This window comes from Alosa sapidissima, chromosome 3, assembly GCF_018492685.1.
Source record: "Alosa sapidissima isolate fAloSap1 chromosome 3, fAloSap1.pri, whole genome shotgun sequence".
NCBI lineage: Eukaryota > Metazoa > Chordata > Actinopteri > Clupeiformes > Clupeidae > Alosa > Alosa sapidissima.
Window position 1 is genome coordinate 8,633,856 of NC_055959.1, and position 18,077 is coordinate 8,651,932.

The 18,077-nt window shown below is 46.3% G+C and overlaps 1 protein-coding gene across 1 annotated transcript in view; it reads right to left on the minus strand.

Annotated features, from left to right (window-relative positions):
• cacna1ha (calcium channel, voltage-dependent, T type, alpha 1H subunit a) overlaps window positions 1-18,077 on the minus strand; it is a 101,179-nt gene that overhangs the window by 12,839 nt on the left and 70,263 nt on the right. Inside the window, 14 exon segments of the mRNA XM_042087784.1 lie at window positions 2,405-2,597; window positions 2,958-3,047; window positions 3,271-3,402; window positions 3,502-3,628; window positions 4,248-4,432; window positions 4,782-4,850; window positions 5,239-5,362; window positions 5,468-5,568; window positions 6,658-7,044; window positions 8,137-8,339; window positions 15,032-15,122; window positions 16,280-16,374; window positions 16,377-16,434; window positions 17,752-17,869. Of these exon segments, the coding sequence (XP_041943718.1) occupies window positions 2,405-2,597; window positions 2,958-3,047; window positions 3,271-3,402; window positions 3,502-3,628; window positions 4,248-4,432; window positions 4,782-4,850; window positions 5,239-5,362; window positions 5,468-5,568; window positions 6,658-7,044; window positions 8,137-8,339; window positions 15,032-15,122; window positions 16,280-16,374; window positions 16,377-16,434; window positions 17,752-17,869 (1,973 nt within the window).

Genomic DNA, 18,077 nt, shown 5'->3' on the forward strand with positions numbered 1-18,077 from the left:
TACACACACACACACACACGTGCACACACACACACACACACACGCACGCACACAAACACAAACAGAACATGACAAAAGCAGCCGTCAGCACAGACAGGCACGTGCACACAGTCACACTGGGGAACAGGCAGCGAGAATCAAAGCATGTTCGCCATACGGCCAGACACCACAGAAGAGGGGTCAACTACTTAAGTGGGGTCAGAGGTCAAATTAAAATAGTTTGTGTGTGTGTGTGTGTGTCTCTCCAACTCTTCTGTGCTGTCTCTTTGCCTTCCATGCATGCACCTGTCTTAAACTGACCATGCCAGTGTAAACATGACTGTCTTTGGCTGTCCATGTGAAAAACGTGTATTTTGTTTGTTTGGGGTCCTACTGTACGTACAGAACGTTGACTGTACAATGTTAGCTACGTTTTGCCAAAAGATTTAACAATGAGACATGGGTGAGAGGTTTGGACAGTGTACAGTGGCTTTGTGCAGTAAGCCACACTGAAGACATTAATTTCTTTTAAAGTGCAAGAAATGGTAAAAGTGACACTTTTTTTGAAAGCATTTGTTTTTAATCCATCCTTCTGAGTCTGCCATGTTTAGCATGTTTACTGGTAAATACAAACTTACCACATGAGAGGAGAGAGGCCACTTGCAACCCATCTATACTGCAGCCTTGCGCATGCATAAAGCTATGATTAATTGGTCAATGGAGCCATTCATTGGATTACGAGTAAAAACCTGTCCCCTAACTAAAACAAATATTGATGATCAGTAAAAGTGGGGGTGTTTCATTAGATATGTGAGAAGCCATGAGAAAAGGTATTAGTTATGGGTTACGAGAAGCACCTCGTAGCATCTTAGTAGCTTTGCTTTTGTTCTAGTGAAATTCAGCACTAAAGCGGTGGGGTAGCCATTAAGCAATACAAATTCCCCTCCGAGTCCCTCTACACCTGGTTATGCTTTTACATCAATCCCTCTCCGTGTGTCTTTAGGGAGGGAAAAGAAGGGGGTCCCCGCACCGCGTTAACCGTATCTGGGACAGCGAGATGATCTCAGGGCCGGCGCGCGAGTGACATTGCGTAGCTCGTGATGAGAGCTGCCATTAATCCGTTGGCTGAATAAATGGTCCCGGGGAGGAGTGTGACAGGTGTGGATAAAGCTGTCACACATTATGAGCGGCACCATTAGTCAGGCTGTGGCCTGTATGCCAGTCAACTTCCCCTCGATATACACACACACACCCACAAAACACACACACACACACACACACACACACAAAAGTGTGCCCATGCATGATACGTGGACGATCCGTTATTCATTGAATCATGTACTGTAATGGCCGCCAGTAACTGAGAGCTTAGCTCTCGAGGGGGCTGGGGGGTGGGGGGGGGGGGACAGAATGAATTCTGGGTAGTCTCTCTGTATGCCGTTGATTAGGACAGACAGCGAGAGCGGTGTTTACGGGGCCTTAGGGGAGTCGCTTATCTCCCGCTAATGCTGCTGGTGGGTCTCTTGCCTAGAGGAGTGTGTGTGTATGTGTGTGTGTTGGGTTATGTGAAGGGGGGTTGTGAGGGTGACTAGGAGTGAGGTGCTCAGGGCTACTTCCCTAATATCTACAAGCCGAGCTGGTTCCCTTTGCCGTTTTTTCCAGAAGGTTCCATCTGGACCATAGTATCATTACCAAACAAGGTCACCACTGGCATGCATTTTATGGACTGACCCTGTGTGTTTCCCCTTGAAGGCTTGCTGTCATGCAAAGTGTGGGTGGCGGGTGTGGGGGAAGACACAGGAATGATGAGGAGAACATGCAAGCTCATGCTACTGAAAACTCTTTCAGCTGGATGCCATGATCTTCACACGGATTCAAAAAACGTCCCCAGGCCCCCTACGTTTGGCTTTCGGTCACTTCTCTTTTGCTCTCTCTTTCTCTCTCTCTCTTTCCCTCTCTCCCTCTCATTTGTTTTAATAGTTTATTGAGTGAAATCGAGTCTTATTGCCAAATCTCAATATATACATTGTTTTGTCTTTTTCACATATCCCAGTTGCATGTCTTGAGGCGCATCCAGAAGACACAAGCACGAGAGCGCATCGAAGGGTTGCCAAGCGGTGCTGCGCCCTCCGTAGTGGCTGGGGGAGACAGGGGTCACTGGCCGAGCGGAGCGACCACTACTCCACTCCACCGGGCCATCGCCGGGACCCAAACCCCTCACTAAGCCACTCTGTAGGCCGGGGCGGTTCGGGGGGCCGGCGACTGGCCCGGTCACCACCTCTCCCCCTCCACCCCCCAACCACCACGCGTGGTCAGCTCGCTCTCTTTTGCTTTTCTTTCATTTTCTTTTTTTTCCATCTCAGGCGCTGGCAGCAGGCAGTACTCAGAAAAATAGACTACCGACCAGACCCGCATTTGGCCTTACTCCGGCGCTTTTTCTCCATGAGCCGCTGCTTCTTGGCCTCGCGCTGCGCCGCCTCCTCTATCTCCTGGTCCTGCCGGCACTTGTGGAAGTTCTCCACCACCACGCCCACAAACATGTTGAGCACAAAGAAGCTGACGATCAGCAGGAAGGAAATGAAGTAGAGCAGCATCCACGGGTTGTGGTTACGGATCGGCTGCAGGAGAGAAACAGAGAGAGAGAGAGAGTGAGAGAGAGAGAAGGAAGCATCACTACGGGAAGTACACAATGGGGTCTTTCAAACCAACAAAACATCTCAAAGGATCCAAATGACAAATTTACGTGAATAATTTAGCATCCACAACAATGGTTTGAATAAGCTGACAAGGGTGAACGTCTGTTGCACTGTTCCAAGTGTGCGGATCTAATGCTGGCATTCATGTAATATTTTGTGCAAAGTGCATGCTAGATTCAACAAAATCATCAGTGTCCATAGATGTGGCATATTTGTTGTTCACACCTCTACGTCCTCCCAGCTGTTATCAGCCTCTGTCTGGTTAATTCCAGAGCCACCCACCTGTACACCCACTGCGACAGCATCCAGGCCATCGTACATGATGTTCACCCAGCCATCTTTGCAGGACAATACAAACAGTGACATCAGAGCCTAGGGAAGGAGTCAGAATGAATTAGTCACAGAACTAGTCACAGTCTGCCTTTATTAAATAGTTCAGTGCTTTTGGCAAAACTTATGGTGAATAACAAGGCATCTGGTGTTTCACTAGTTACATGCTACGTCCTTGCCACATGCAAATTGTTACAGCGAAATAAGAAAACTTATTCTATCTATTTACATATCTATCTATGCAATCAAGAGTATGCATTCTCACCTGGCCTAAATTATCAAAGTTGTACTTCTTCCGTATCCACCGATAAGGAGGGCCGGCTTGCAGGCATTCAGTCCTGGATGTGATATTTCGAATGTCCGGCCCTTCGCATTGGAAAAATTTCCCCTTGAAAAGCTATGAGAACAAACAAGTCTCAGAGCTTCAATGTTTACATACAACCGTACAACAATGTCTCCACTGAAATACTGTGAGAGATGTTTCTTTGGCCTTTACCTGAACTCCCAGAATGCCAAAGACAATAAAGAAGGCGCAGCAAATCAATACGATGTTCCCAATAGGTCGCAGAGATGAGAACAGCGTCTCTACAACCAACTTCAGGCCAGGGGCTCGACTTATGAGCCTGTTTGGACACAACATCAAGACCTTTACATAAGGGAACTTCTCAGCCTAGACTAATAAGGTTAAATGGTAATTTACGGTTGCATTTTCATATTATATAGGCTGTGATAAAATCCAATTTACGACCAAATGTAATTCATCAAGACTTGAGAGTGAGTGACCTTAAAACAGCACTGAACATCTCAGGAATCAAACAGCCTGCTTAATAGGAGCTGTTTTATTTGGCTGTATAGTGTGATTTAGAAATGGACACTCCTAGTTCAGTCAAAAGTTGCAGCTGTGGGTTAAACACTTGAGGTTGTCAGGGCAACATTCATGGAAACAAGTAGTCACATTTAGGGAACGGAAGCAATCCCTTATGTAGGAAATACATTTAGGGAGTCACATTTCATGAAATCACATTTTACACTAGGTCTAGGCAAGGTCTCTCTCTCTCTCTCTCTCTCTCTCTCTCTCTCTCTCTCTCTCTCTCTCTCTCTCTCTCTCTCTGTCTCTGTCTCTGTCTCTGTCTCTGTCTCTGTCTCTGTCTCTGTCTCCCTCTCTCTCTGTCTCTCTCTCTCTCTCTGTCTCCCTCTCTCTCTGTCTCTCTCTCTTTCTCGGTCTCTCTCTCTCTCACACACCTGAGGGGCCGCAGGGTCCTCAAGAGACGCAGCACTCGCAGGATGCCCAGGATGCGGTTGCCGTTAGAGGAAGACAGAAACACCAGGATGTCCAGGATGGACACAAAGACCAATATGCCGTCCAGCACGTTCCAGGTGCTCTGGAGATAAGTGTCTTTTCCTGAGTAGAAGCCGAGAGCCACCACCTGAAGGAAACAAACTTGTTAATAAGGACAAGCTTTCACTATTTTACCAGCTACTTAGGCAAGCTTCTTACTGTGAATCAAGTGCTAATCAACCATGCCTTAGTCAACCTAATGGCATGTTTGTAGCATGATTGTGTGTCAGATGGATCAAGAAGGAGATTGTTGTAAATGACAGACTGAATACAGTGACTGACTGGATACAGACTGATGTGTGTGACAGGATGGATACAGTGGTTGGACTAAATACAATCCAGATTGGGGAAAAAGTCTATGAGCCTGAGGATTCACATTGTGATGAATAACATACACCTTTTTGGAGGGTCTTTATTTCAGAGGAGTTTATTCTTACCTTCACAGTCATTTCAGTGATGAAGATCACAGTGAAAACGTAATTGGATACAGACAGAAACCACCGTTCCTGGAGGGGGGGGGGGGGGAGGGGGTAATTATTACATATGCAGCCTTCATATACATGACCACAACATAACTTGCAGGTTATTTTGCTATGACTCAGTTAAGTGGCCTGTTGGCAATGGAAAGCAGCCACCAATGCCAAAGGCTAATGTAGACCATGCATTTTATTATTGTTATGACTTTTCAGCATCTACATGTACAGTATTTATAGGATCCCAGCCATTCAACTAAGACATGTATAACACTGTATAATCAACCGTGGGGGTGTGTCTCACTGTGCAAAAGTGCCATTACACTAAATCATATCATAAACTGGCCATGCATGTTGGAAAGTGGTGATCAAATTTTACAGCAAAAAGGAAACTTGTACAGCTTTACAGCGTGAAGTTTACCGTGCTATCATTTTTAATGTTGGGATGCTCCAGAGCGATGGTGATGCAGTTTAGGAAGATGAACACCAGCACCACATGGTCGAACATCCTGTGCCCTATGACTCTCTGACATATCTGGCGAAATCTGGGAAGAGGGAGAGATACAACAAAATCAAAAATCTTGATGAAAGAAAAAGGGAAGGCCAAAAGCTTGAACCTTCTGCGCACACCTACAAAATGGCCGACTCACTTGTTTTCACGGGAGAACAGATACAGTGACCACTCCTCGTGATCGATGCACCACTGGGGCTTATAGGATTCTAGAATCTTCTTTAACCTGTAGCAGTAGCCCTGAAAGAGGACAGAGGGGCAGAGAAACAGTCACTAGCTGTCAACAGTAAACATGCAACACCAAATCCACACATTAAGGACTTCTGTAAATATAACACCTGTTCCAATCAAGATCCAATCACCCTCCACTCCATCAATCAATCAATCAATCAATCAATCACATCATCATCAACAACAACAGCAACTGACATATGCATTTGTAAGGCCACAACAGGCAGTAGTTTACACAGATATAACAGAATATTTTTCATAGTTTAAAATCACTACCAGTAGCAGCATATATCAAATGCAAATGATGGATGCTGCTATTGTCCAACAAGGTGAAAAAAAACATGATGTTCAGGATGTATGCTCTTTCTATTTTATTCTAACACATCAGTATGAAAACACTCATCCATTTGATATGTTTTGGTTTGTTTGACAATAGCATTCTTCACAGAGTTGGGGATGGGCTGTTTGAAACTAATTGTGGATGCAGTGTGTAGATGCACACTTCCCTCTTTCACAAGAGCATTAAGAGGCATAGGACTCCTCTTCACAAGTCTTAGTAAATCCATCCAAACACACACACACACACACACACACACACACACACACAAGCACACACATCCTCTCTGATGGCACTCAAATCTGGCCCTAGGGAGGGACAGCCCCATTGTTTTCACCCACTCCACTGCACAGCTCTCCGAACTCAAGCGCCACCACAGGCTCCAGTCCTGTGCAGTGGCCCCTGATACCATCGCTTCCAGCACCAGAGGTCACTCTCGCTGTCGCACGGAAACACTATTAAAGTCTGCGCTTAGTGTGTCATGGCATATCAACCACAATGTGACAATGCCTCTCCTCTCCGTCCGACTCATAGGATGGGACTAGTCGGGACGGCACTGCTGCCCAAGTCAACACGACCATGGCGCAGAGAGAGACAGTGTGTGTGTGTGTGTGTGTGTGTGTGTGTGTGTGTGTGTGTTGATTATATTATTAGTAGTACAGCATGTACATGGGTCTATTTATTTGTATGTAATTATCATGTGTTCATTATGAGTATGAGTATGCACACATGCATGTTCATATACGCCTGACGTCACTCACATCTTCCAGGTCCTCATCGGTGTTGGAGTCTTCCCTGGTCAGGTCGGAGCTGACGCCGGGAGGGATGTGTAGCACGCGCCCATTGCAGTCGTGATACTCCCCCGATTGGTATGTGCCCGAGCCAAGCTGGATGTCTGGGAAGTCCAGGGACCCGGGGTGCTGCACGGAGCCTCCGCCGGCGGTCCCTGGCCTCCCCGCCCCCCCCACGCCCCCATCGTCGTCTTCGAAGCTCCCCCGGCCCTCCCCCAAGAGGAGCGACTCGCACTCCCCGGACGTGTCCTTCCTCTTGAGGCTCGGCGCGCGGCTCAGACTGTTCCAGCTGGACCGCCGGCTGCCCCAGTTGCTGCCCGGCCCGCGAGGGTGGCACGGGGACCGCCGAGGGCTGGTCTGTGTGGGGGACGGACGGAGAGCAGAGCCACTTACAGACACAGACCACAGCCAGAGCACAAGTGTGGGACTAATTCCTGGCATGAGTAGCCCTAGATATACAGTGACACCAAGTGACAGTCCTAAGGGTCATTCATTTACAAATACAGTAGCTTGTGTCCAGTTCTGGACTATGCATCTAAAGGATAGCCTGTCTAAAAAAGCTCTGTCTACAGTTCCAGTATTCCTGATTTCGATGTATGTTGTGCACATCAAAAGTAACTGGAACATTCTACATGCTACACTCTGCCAACAAAATATTTTTGTACTACTTAAAAAGTGTACTCCGGTTTTGTTAGAGGCTGGTTAGCACACTTGAAACTGAACTGACTGAACAGGGCACAAGCATACATGAAATACCCCATTTTTTTACCACTTCAAAAGTGCACTTCACTTTATCACATAGGCAGGTGAGTGCCCTTGAACATGAAGTCGTCCAGCGAGGCACACACAGGAGCTACTGTACAGTGTGTCCTCAGATTTCAGCTCCCATGGAGAGCACAGGTCTCGGTCTCTACAAAACTATAAACTGCTTTAGATTCTGAGGGCTATCTGACAGTGAAAATCACTTTTCCTTGTGGCATTTCCCAAATCAAAGTCAGAATTTCAAATGTTCAGAGCCTCTCACATACACTGAGCACAACTGCACTAATACATACACATACATGGAGCGAAGCTACATTTACAGTTTATTCCATAATCTGGTATATATTCCATTATCCATAATCTCATTTTATATATGTGATCTGGGATCTGGGAAAACCCAACACATGGTGAAATTTCACCAACTTATGATTATGACACCATCCTAGCAACATCCAGGATTTCGCAAAGATGGTATGTTGCTACAGTAGGATGGTATCAGAACCTTAAGTTTTATTTTAAGGTTTATTGATTATAGATTATTGATATAACGATTATTGAGTTCACCTTGAGGTGTGTCTTCCCAGATCCCATCACATATAGAAGAGGTTCACACCCCCTTTGTCCCATTCCTTCAAAATCAAGACCTATTCACTGATGAAAAAAGTAAACAAATATGTTTCCACATACCAGGGACCTCTGGTCGTAAGTGTTGGGGTCAATGGACGCCCCGCTCCCGCGACGGGAGTCCCCAAAGCCCAGCATGGACTCGGGCCCCAGGGAGCTCTTGGGCGTGGGCATAGGGGTGGCAGCTGTGCGCATGATGATAGGGGGCGCCAGCGAGCCTCGGGGGTCCACATGCCCATTGGCCGACATCATCAGCATCCTCAGCTCTGCAGAGAGGGGGAGAGGTGGAGCAGAGAGCGTGATATTAAACTGAAACTGCCTGTACGCACGCACGCACGCACGCACGCACGCACGCACGCACGCACACACACACACACACACACACACACACACACACACACACACACACACACACACACACACACACACACACACACACACACACACACACACACACACACACACACACAAACATACCTCCAGCTCACCAGGCACAACTAAGGCAGCACCCAACAGCCTGCAAACATCCTGACATAGTGATCTGACATCATTAAGAGAGATAGCGAGAGAGAGTGATTGTTTCAAGTCAAGTCAAGTCGGCTTTATTGTCAATTTCTTTACATGCACTGGTCATACAAAGAATTGAAATTTCGTTTCTTACTTTCCCATGCAGACATAGACATACTTTAAATACAGACATAGACATACTTTAGACATAGACATAGCCATAGACAATAAAAAAATAAAAATATACAGACATACCACATACAGACATTAAAGTGTGAGACTGAAATATAGAACATATATCAAAATATAGAACATATATCAAAAAAATAGAGGTAGTTGTTGTATATTTACATAGTCCTAGCGTAACCTTCTGACAGAGTAGTAGTAGCAGCAGCATTGTGGCAGAGTGATAAATAACATTGATAACATTTACATGAAGTTTAAACTTGTCCTTGTGTGTACTGTATATTTACATTGATATGCAGTCATTTAAAGTATATCAGGCTTGATAAGAAGCAGCAACACGTTAGGCTGCGCAGTCACAGTGCAGTTCCACAGGGCGGTCCTGGGGGGGGGGGGGGGGGGGGGGGGGGCTGTCAGTGATGGGAGAGTGGGTAGAGTGTTCAGCATCCTGATTGCTTGGTGGATGAAGCTGCTTGCAAGTCTGGTGGTGCGGGAACGGAGGCTCCTGTACCTCTTTCCAAAGGGCAGGAGGTTGAACAGTTTGTGTGCAGGGTGGGTTGTGTCCTTGACAATCATTAGTGCTTTGCGGGTGAGGCGGGTGGTGTAAATGTCCTGTAGGGAGGGGAGTGGTGCTCCAATGATCCTCTTAGCTGTGTTAACAATGCGCTGGAGGGTCTTCCTGTTCTGATCTGTGCAGCTTCCGCCCCACACTGTGATGCAGCTGGACACGATGCTCTCGATGGTCCCTCTGTAGAATGTGGTCATGACGGGAGGCGTGGCACTTGCCTTCTTCAATTTGCGCAAGAAGAAGAGGCGCTGCTGGGCTTTCTTCGCCAGTGATGCTGTGTTGGTGGTCCAGGAGAGGTCGTCGCTGATGTGCACCCCCAGGAATTTGTGCTGCTCACTCTCTCCACAGCATCTCCGTCGATGGACAGTGGTGGCAGTTGTTTGTGGCCTCTCTGAAAGTTGACAACAATCTCCTTGGTCTTGCTGACATTCAGCAGGAGGTTGTTGTCTTTGCACCATTTAGCCAGCAGGTCTACTTCTTCTCTGTGGTGAGCCTCATCGCCCTTAGTGATGAGGCCCACCAGTGTTGTGTTGTCCGCAAACTTCACCAGATGGTTGGAGATGTGAGTGGTTGTACAGCCATGTGTTAGCAGTGTGAAGAGCAGGGGGCTGAGCACACACCCTTGCGGGGCCCCCGTGCTCAGAGTCAGAGTGCTTGAGGTGTTGTTCCCGACACGTACTGCTTGTGGTCTCTGCAACAGGAAGTCCAGCAGCCAGTTGCAGAGGGAGGTGCTGAATCCTAGCTTGTCCAGTTTGCTGATGAGTTGTTGTGGTATTATGGTATTGAATGCTGAACTGAAGTCTATGAACAGCATTCTCACATATGAGTCTTTATTGTCCAAGTGGGTGAGGGCTGGATAGAGGGCAGAGCAGATTGCATCCTCCGTGGATCGTTTGGTCGGTATGCAAACTGGAAGGGGTCCAGGGTGGGGGGTAGGGTGGCTTTGATGTGTGACATGACTAGCCGTTCGAAGCACTTCATGATTATGGGTGTGAGTGCTACAGGACGGTAGTCATTGATGACTGCTTGCTCCAGAGAGGTGTTGAAAATGTCTGTAAAAACATCCTTCAGCTCTTCTGCACAGTCCTTCAACACTCGGCCTGGTATGTTGTCTGGGCCCGCTGCTTTGCGTGGGTTAATGGTGGCTAGTGTCCTCTTCACGCTGGCAGAGGACAGGTAGAGGGGTTGGTCGTGGGGGGGAGGTGGGTGAGTGTCATTTTGTCCTTCAAAACGGGCGAAAAAACTGTTCATTTACAGGTCATTTAGCAGAGAGGTGTTGTTCTCACAGCTCCGTGGCGCAGGCTTGTAGTCAGTGATGGCCTGTATGCCCTGCCACAGGCTCTGTGCGTCTCTGCTGTCTTTGAAGTGTGTTGTTATTTTGTCTGTGTAATCCTTTTTTGCCTTCCTGATGCCCTGGGACAGGTTAGCCCTCGCTGTTCTTAGGCCAGCTACATCTCCAGCTCTGAAGGCTTTGTCTCTGGCCCTCAGCAGTCTGTGGACGTCTCCTGTCAGCCATGGCTTCTGGTTGGCCCGAGTGGTGATGTGTTTTATTTCTGTAACATCATCGATGCATTTGGTGATGTAGGAGGTCACAGTGTCTGTGTATTCCTCAATGTCAATGTGGTTGTTGTGGGTGGCAGCTGTTTTGAAAATATCTCAGTCTGTTGTTTCAAAGCAGTCCTGAAGTTGAGACGGCCCCCTCCGGCCACACTCTCACCTCCTTCAGAACTGGTTTGGTGACTTTTGCTCATTGTCTGTATCGGGGCAGCAGCAGGATGCTAATGTGGTCTGACTGTCCGATCTGGGGGAGGGGTTTGGCTTTGTAGGCTTCTTTCTGTGGGGTGTAAACAAGGTCCAGGGTATTTTGTCCTCTTGTTGGGAAGTTTACATGTTGGTGAAATTTTGGTAGTACAGTTTTGAGATTGGCGTGATTGAAATCTCCAGCGATGATTGTGAAGGCATCCGGGTGTTCACTTTGTTGTTCACTGACGGCCCGATACAGCTCATTCAGTGCCATGCTCCTATCACTGTTTTTGTTGCTGGGGGGGATGTACACCACGACCAGCAGAATCGCGGTGAATTCCCTGGGGAGGTAGAAGGGTCGGCACTTAATGATCATGAACTCCGCCAGTGGAGAGCAGTGTTTGTGTACTACCGTAAACACAAACTCCTCCACCACGTTTTGTGTGTGTGTTTGAATGTGTGACTTCTCTGCATAGTCTGTTTACATGCTATATTAGCAGATTTGCACAACCCCTCCCTCCCTCCTGGACTGTGGCCGTACTTGATGCTTAATACCTTATACTCAATACTTGACCAATGGCTGTAACCCTTTTACCTCAACCTATTCTTGCACTGACATAGTTTTGTTGATCTTGATATGATATGATCTTGTCTACGTTATACATTATTCTCTTATATGTCCATATTACTATCCCCACCCTTTCAACTGTATATTGCATCTTGTTTGTGTCTGTTGAGGGGTCCACGTCCATGGCACCCTTGACAGGGACAACAAGGAAGCGATCATCCTCAGCTGCACTATGAATTACAGGCTCAGTCCCTGCCCTCTCATGCTTGATCATCCTTAAAGGTGCCATGTGTAATGTCCGGCAAAAAATCAATTCATACTCCACATTCCATAAAAGATGGGGGTGAGTGAGAAAGTGAGTTGGTCTACCCTAGAGTAACAACTGAGACACGTGTATTGCAGTTTGGCTGGCGGTTATGTTGCCCGCATACCGCCTCCCATGGCCGAAACTGGTATTATGACACCTGTCGGGCTGTGGCTAGTAATTTAGTATGCTAATTCAGGTTGATATCTCTGCAGCACTATACCTTGTCATTTTTTTAATGACATCATCGCCCTTATTTCTTCTCATTCTTTTGATGCGTGTAGCTCATTTTTTGGATATTTTTACCTCAATTCTTAAACATGGCACCTTTAAGCACACTATGTTGATATTTGATATTTGATTTAGTTTATATAGTATATTTAGTATTTAGTATTTTAGTATCATGTTTATCTTCTACTGTCTCTATTGTACAGTGGAGCTTTTTTTATATGTACCGGTATATTACTTTTTCTGCTGTAAGTGCATGTTGTGTGTGATGTCTGTATGCTACTGAGACCTTTAATTTCCCCTTGGAGATCAATAAAGTATTTATCTATCTATCTATCTATCTATCTATCTCTATCTGTGTGTTTGTGTCTATGTGGGGGGGAGTGGCCAAGCAGCAGTAGGAGCAGTAGTTAAAGTTAATGGTAGTGAACGTGTGTGAGCATGATGACGTTCACGCTTGTAATTTTTGCAAATGTGGAGCGAGTGGGAGAGCGCACTTTCAATGTGGCTTCAGGGAGCCAGTTCCTTTGGTTTTATGGCTGCCATTCCACAGCCTAAACCGTCCGCCTGGCTGCGCAGTGTGTGCACCCAGCCGTGGGTGTGTGTGAGAGACAGAGAGAGAGAGAAAGAGAGAGGGAGGAAAAGAGAGAGAGAGAGAGGAATAGAGAGAGAGAGTGTGCGAGAGTATGTAAGAGTGTGTGTGCGTGAGTGTGCTCTTGTCCTATTCTTGTAAGAGTACTATGGGACATTTATAGGTGTACACGTTTAAGCACCCTTACCCTGCAGTTTCTCCAAAGAGTAAAACACCTGAATGTCTACAACAGCATGTTGTCCCATACATAAGATGACCTGTACCCAGACTCATCAGGGTAAGTGATCAGTATTGTGAATATTGATCAGTAAATTATCAATGAGAATTTACTGATCAAGAGAGACTCACAGCATCTTAGGGCTGCTTAATTATGGCAATACTCACAATCCTGGTTATTTTGGTCAATATTGCAATCACAATTATTTACCACAATCACAATAATTTGGTCAATAATTGCAATCACAATTATTTATTACTCAATGATTTTGAAAACCTCATGCATTTGCTTAACTTTGAAATAATTAACAGTGAATTAAATTGAATTGAAATTGAACAGTAATGTATAGAACAGTTACCACTGTAAAGCAAAGGGTACTGGATTTATAACTCAAGACAAAACAAAAACATTGTTGCCAAACGCAATGCGGCAATATAACTGTTAAACAGTGACTATGTTGTTTTCCAAATTGTTGAAAGTCAAAAGTGACGATTAATCAATTCATTTGATTGATTATCCACAGGTCCAGAGCAACAAACCCAACCACACATTCAATGTGATACCACATCCCCCACACCACTAAAGCTTTGGGCCAGAACTGACCGACTTAGCCGACAGGACAGGCCAAAGATCTGTCCTCATCAGCACTCACAGGGAAGCTAAAAAGGACACTCTTCAGGTCACGGATCACTACACATCCTCATCTCGAACAGTGACACTAGTTCAAATCCTTTGCTGGAGTAATCACTTACAAAGACAGTGGTGTCAGAATATCCACAGCCTAATGGTTTGGTTGAAATAAGCTGAGCAGATGACAGCTTATGGAAATGATCTAAACATCAACGCACTGATGTTGACCTATACCTTTTTACTGTAGTTCTCAGGAATAATCCTCAGGATGGACACTAAACCACTCACTGCTCAAATACAACATTACACGCTGCACTTCACATTCATGTCGTGTCTGAAATCACTCTGCAACAGAAACCTTTCACAACATTTCTATACCATTTGGGTAACACTTTCTATCATCTCTCAAGTCATTATATTTATAACGACTTGTGCATACATTCATAACACAATGCAACATCTTAATTAGTCTATACTGCTTTATGCCTGCCTATGATATTTTATACTGGTGTGGGCATTTTTACACTTCACTTAAAGCAATCAATGACAGGCTTTGTCACGTTAAAAGTAATTATAAGGTATTATTCTGTCTTGTGTAATCACTATGCATACGTTGTTAAACAGTACAGTGTTTAACATCAGCATCAGTAAACTGACCAGGGGGTGCAGTTATAAGTAGGCAGGTTGAGTGATAAAATACATTATGCAAAATGACCTGAGACCATAATGATATAATCTGGTCTGACTATTAGTATACATTAGTATACACATTACAACATTGGGCTGTTGGGTGCTGCCTGTTGTGCTGGAGGTGTGTGTGTGTGTGTGTGTGTGTGTGTGTGTGTGTGTGTGTGTGTGTATGGGAGCGGTTTTAGTTTAATGCTATGGGCTGTTGGGTGCTGCCTGTGTTGGGCTGTAAGTGTGTGTGTGCGTGTGTGTGTGTCTGTGTGTGTGTGTGTGTGTGTGTGTGTGTGTGTGTGTATCTTCCTGTCTGTTCTCCACATATCTCATCATGCTGTGCAGCAACCTGTACCAGACAGACGGGACTTGTTTCATAACACCCCTCAACCATTTGTGTGTGTGTGTGTGTGTGTGTGTGTGTGTGTGTGTGTGTGTGTGTGTGTGTGTGTGTGTGTGTGAGAGAGAGAGAGAGAGAGAGAAGAAGAAGAGAAGGGGGGAGACCAAAAAAGACAAAAGAAAAGGAAAATAGAGAGAGTCTGCAGCACAATCTATATGATGTACTAGACCGTGTGTGTGTGTGTGTGTGTGTGTGTGTGGACAGAGAGACAGAGAAGGACAGCCTGCGGCATAGTCTGTGTGTGCTGAGGGGTGTTTAGGTGGAGCCTTCTGATAGGTCAAAAGTCTGGTGGGCGGATAGGTGATGATGATAGGTGGAGAGATTTGATTGGTGGGTTTACCTCTGTCTCGTAGCTCGTCCACCCTCTCCTCCTCTTCGAAATTGGAAGACCTCTTCTCGTCGTCGGCCTCGGACTTCTCACAGGCGTCCCCCTATGAGAGCAGCAACACAAGCAGGAGATGAGTCCATGCCTGGGGGGTGACGGCACATCCACGTGGAGTGTCCGAAGCGTCTGACCGGCCACGAAGACAACTATAGAGTTATTATTCTGAGGAGAATCAGCCAGGCGAGAATGCTGAAAGACTCAGACACAGTTGCAGTCACGCTCTCTGGCCTTGACACCCCTGTGGCATTAATAAGCATCCTGCACTTACCTCAGACACACACACACATGCACACACACACACACACACACACACACACACACACACACACACACACACACACACACACACACACATGCACAGATACATACACACATACACAAGTGGTACACACATACACACACACACACACACACACACACACCTCCAGCACCTGAGGTTCCGTCTCTAATGCTAGGCTCCTGGGGTGACAAGTGGGTGGAGGGAAACCGGCGCTGACCCATAACACCGCTCTAACACCCTGCAGGAAAGCAGCTGCGCTCCCCACAGACCATGACCAGACCGCCAGCCAATCAAACACAGCTGAGGGGAGTCGTGCGTATCGGGGGGGGGGAATTCTCCACTTCCTGCTGAGCGCTGGTTTGCTGACGGATGTCGGCGCCGCTCAGAGAGCAAACACGACAGGTGGTGGCCTAACATTTATCACCGCGCCAGAGACAGCACTGACAATCACGGTGTTGTAGCGCACGCCGAACCTGACAAGACAAGCAACACACCGCACAGCACAGTGCTCCCTACCACGCCTGAAATAGCACATCTGATCTGACTGAAGGTTGCTGATGTAAGAATCTAACATTCCACATACTGCAGTTATGCAGAGATGTGGTCATGAAGTAAAATGGCTCAGTGAGTGTTTCTATGGTGTCATATATTTCAGTCATCTTTCCGCTTCATTATTCCTTGATGATTCGAACATTCTTTAGATGTAGATTTTATCTCCAATCGTTTATTCTTAATCTGATCTGTGGGCTCAGGTTCTGAGACATTATAAGTAATATACAGTAAATTACAAAACGTCAAACAAAACAACAGCAATTCAACATTTATGATATATGTCTGTAGTTATGCGAATTATTCATATATGTGTGCGTGACTGTGTCTGTGTGTATTGATATATTTATAGTTTTCCTGCTGTCATCCTTTACCTCTGCTTGAAAACCTTCCACAAGGATGGCCACCAGCAGATTGAACAGCACGTAGTTTCCAAAGGTCATCAGGGCCACAAAATAGAGAGCAGCCAAGGCGTGGTGGAGGCCATGCCATTATACAGCACAACGTTCCAGTCCTCCTGGGTCAGAATCTACAGAGGCAATCAGCAGAAGAAATAACATCGTCAGTACTTAAAGTTGAAATCCGGCAATTTTTCACATACAGTAGATCTGCGTTTCTCGAGGTCACCGAGTACTGTCGGTACGGAAAAAAACGAAAACAATTGGTTTTACCTAGCTCGAGCTGCTAGTTCCTCTGTGTGAAAAGTGACTTTAACACAATTCCACATGAAATGCCAAATTGTACAAGATTATAGTCTATATTTGAAACAAACAGCTTTTGTTGTTCTGTGGTAGTGACCAAACATGACTCGTGTCACAACGGAGCATAACACACCGTTGGAGTCTGAGACGCTGGGCATAAGACAACAAGACTTTTTGTGACAGGTGAGCGGCATGTTTATGACGACGTTGTGGCTTGACAAGAGCGGTCCTGACTGGAATGGGAACCGTTGCTATCGCTGTACACCAGAGGGACCTGAGGACCTACAGGCCCTGTCTGAAGTATCGAGATCCGTCTGAATAAAAGTCACTCCAAAGAAATTGTGTAAAACTGTAACTGTGTAAATGTGAGCGCCACAGTATGGAAAGTCTAATTCCCCCTGAAAGTAAGTCTAAATCCTAAAATTTAACCTTCTGACTCCATAATACCTCAAGACAAATAAAAGCTTTTGCAGCGGCCCAACTAATTCCACTTAATGCAGTATGCTGGGAGATAAAATGTGAGTTCAGCACCTCAACAGAGAAAGAGAGGAGGGGGGGGGGGGGGGGGTGGAGAGAGAGAGAGGGAGAGGGAGAAAGATAAAGAGGGGAAGAAAGAGAGGTAAAAGAGGCGGGAAAAAGTGCTGAGCGCAGAACTACAGGACAATCCTTTTAGTGCATTAAAGGTGATCATCCCCACGTGAGCCTGAGATGGGAGAGGTAGTGGAGGAGCCAAAGCTCACGGTTTCACAGCGATAACTCAAGCCATGCAGGAGCATAACACCCTCACTGCCTGAAGCTAAGCAGAGACAGAGAGAGAGAAAGAGGGAGAAAAAAGAGAGATAGATGAAGAAAGAGGGAGAAGAAGAGTAGAAGATAGAGATATATAGATGGAGAGAGAGAGACAGAGAGAGAGAACACACTGTAGCAGAAGGGATCCCTGTTGTGGGGGCATATTCTCTCAGATGCTGCTGAGAGAGGCTTCCAGAAGGATCACCAGAAGTCACAGAAGTGACCCCCCCTAACCCTGTTAAGCCAAAGGGGCTCCACTCCCTCGCGACAGAGCCATAATAGAGGTCAAAGGGACACTCATGCCATGGAGATTACATGCAACTGGGGAACAGCTCTGGTTAGCCGTTGGTTCTGACCTGAAACACAGTGACAATGGCCCACAGCAGAGAGTCAAAGTTCTTCCGGTCCGGAATGGTGTCCCCGTTCTCCGTGGTCGTGCTGAACTTGCATCCGAACAGATGCATTCCAAGAATACTGTGGCAGGAAAGAGCAACAGAAAGTCAAACAAACAAACAAACAAACAAACAAAAATAATAAGCGATCAACCAAAAGAGCAATTTGAGAGCAACGATTGGCCCTCAGAGAAGGAGGCTGGCTGGGCTGGAGAAAGCCCATTATCAGATCGGTTAATGTCCATCACAGAGCACATTGCGTAGCCAGAATGGCATTTATGGGTAATCAG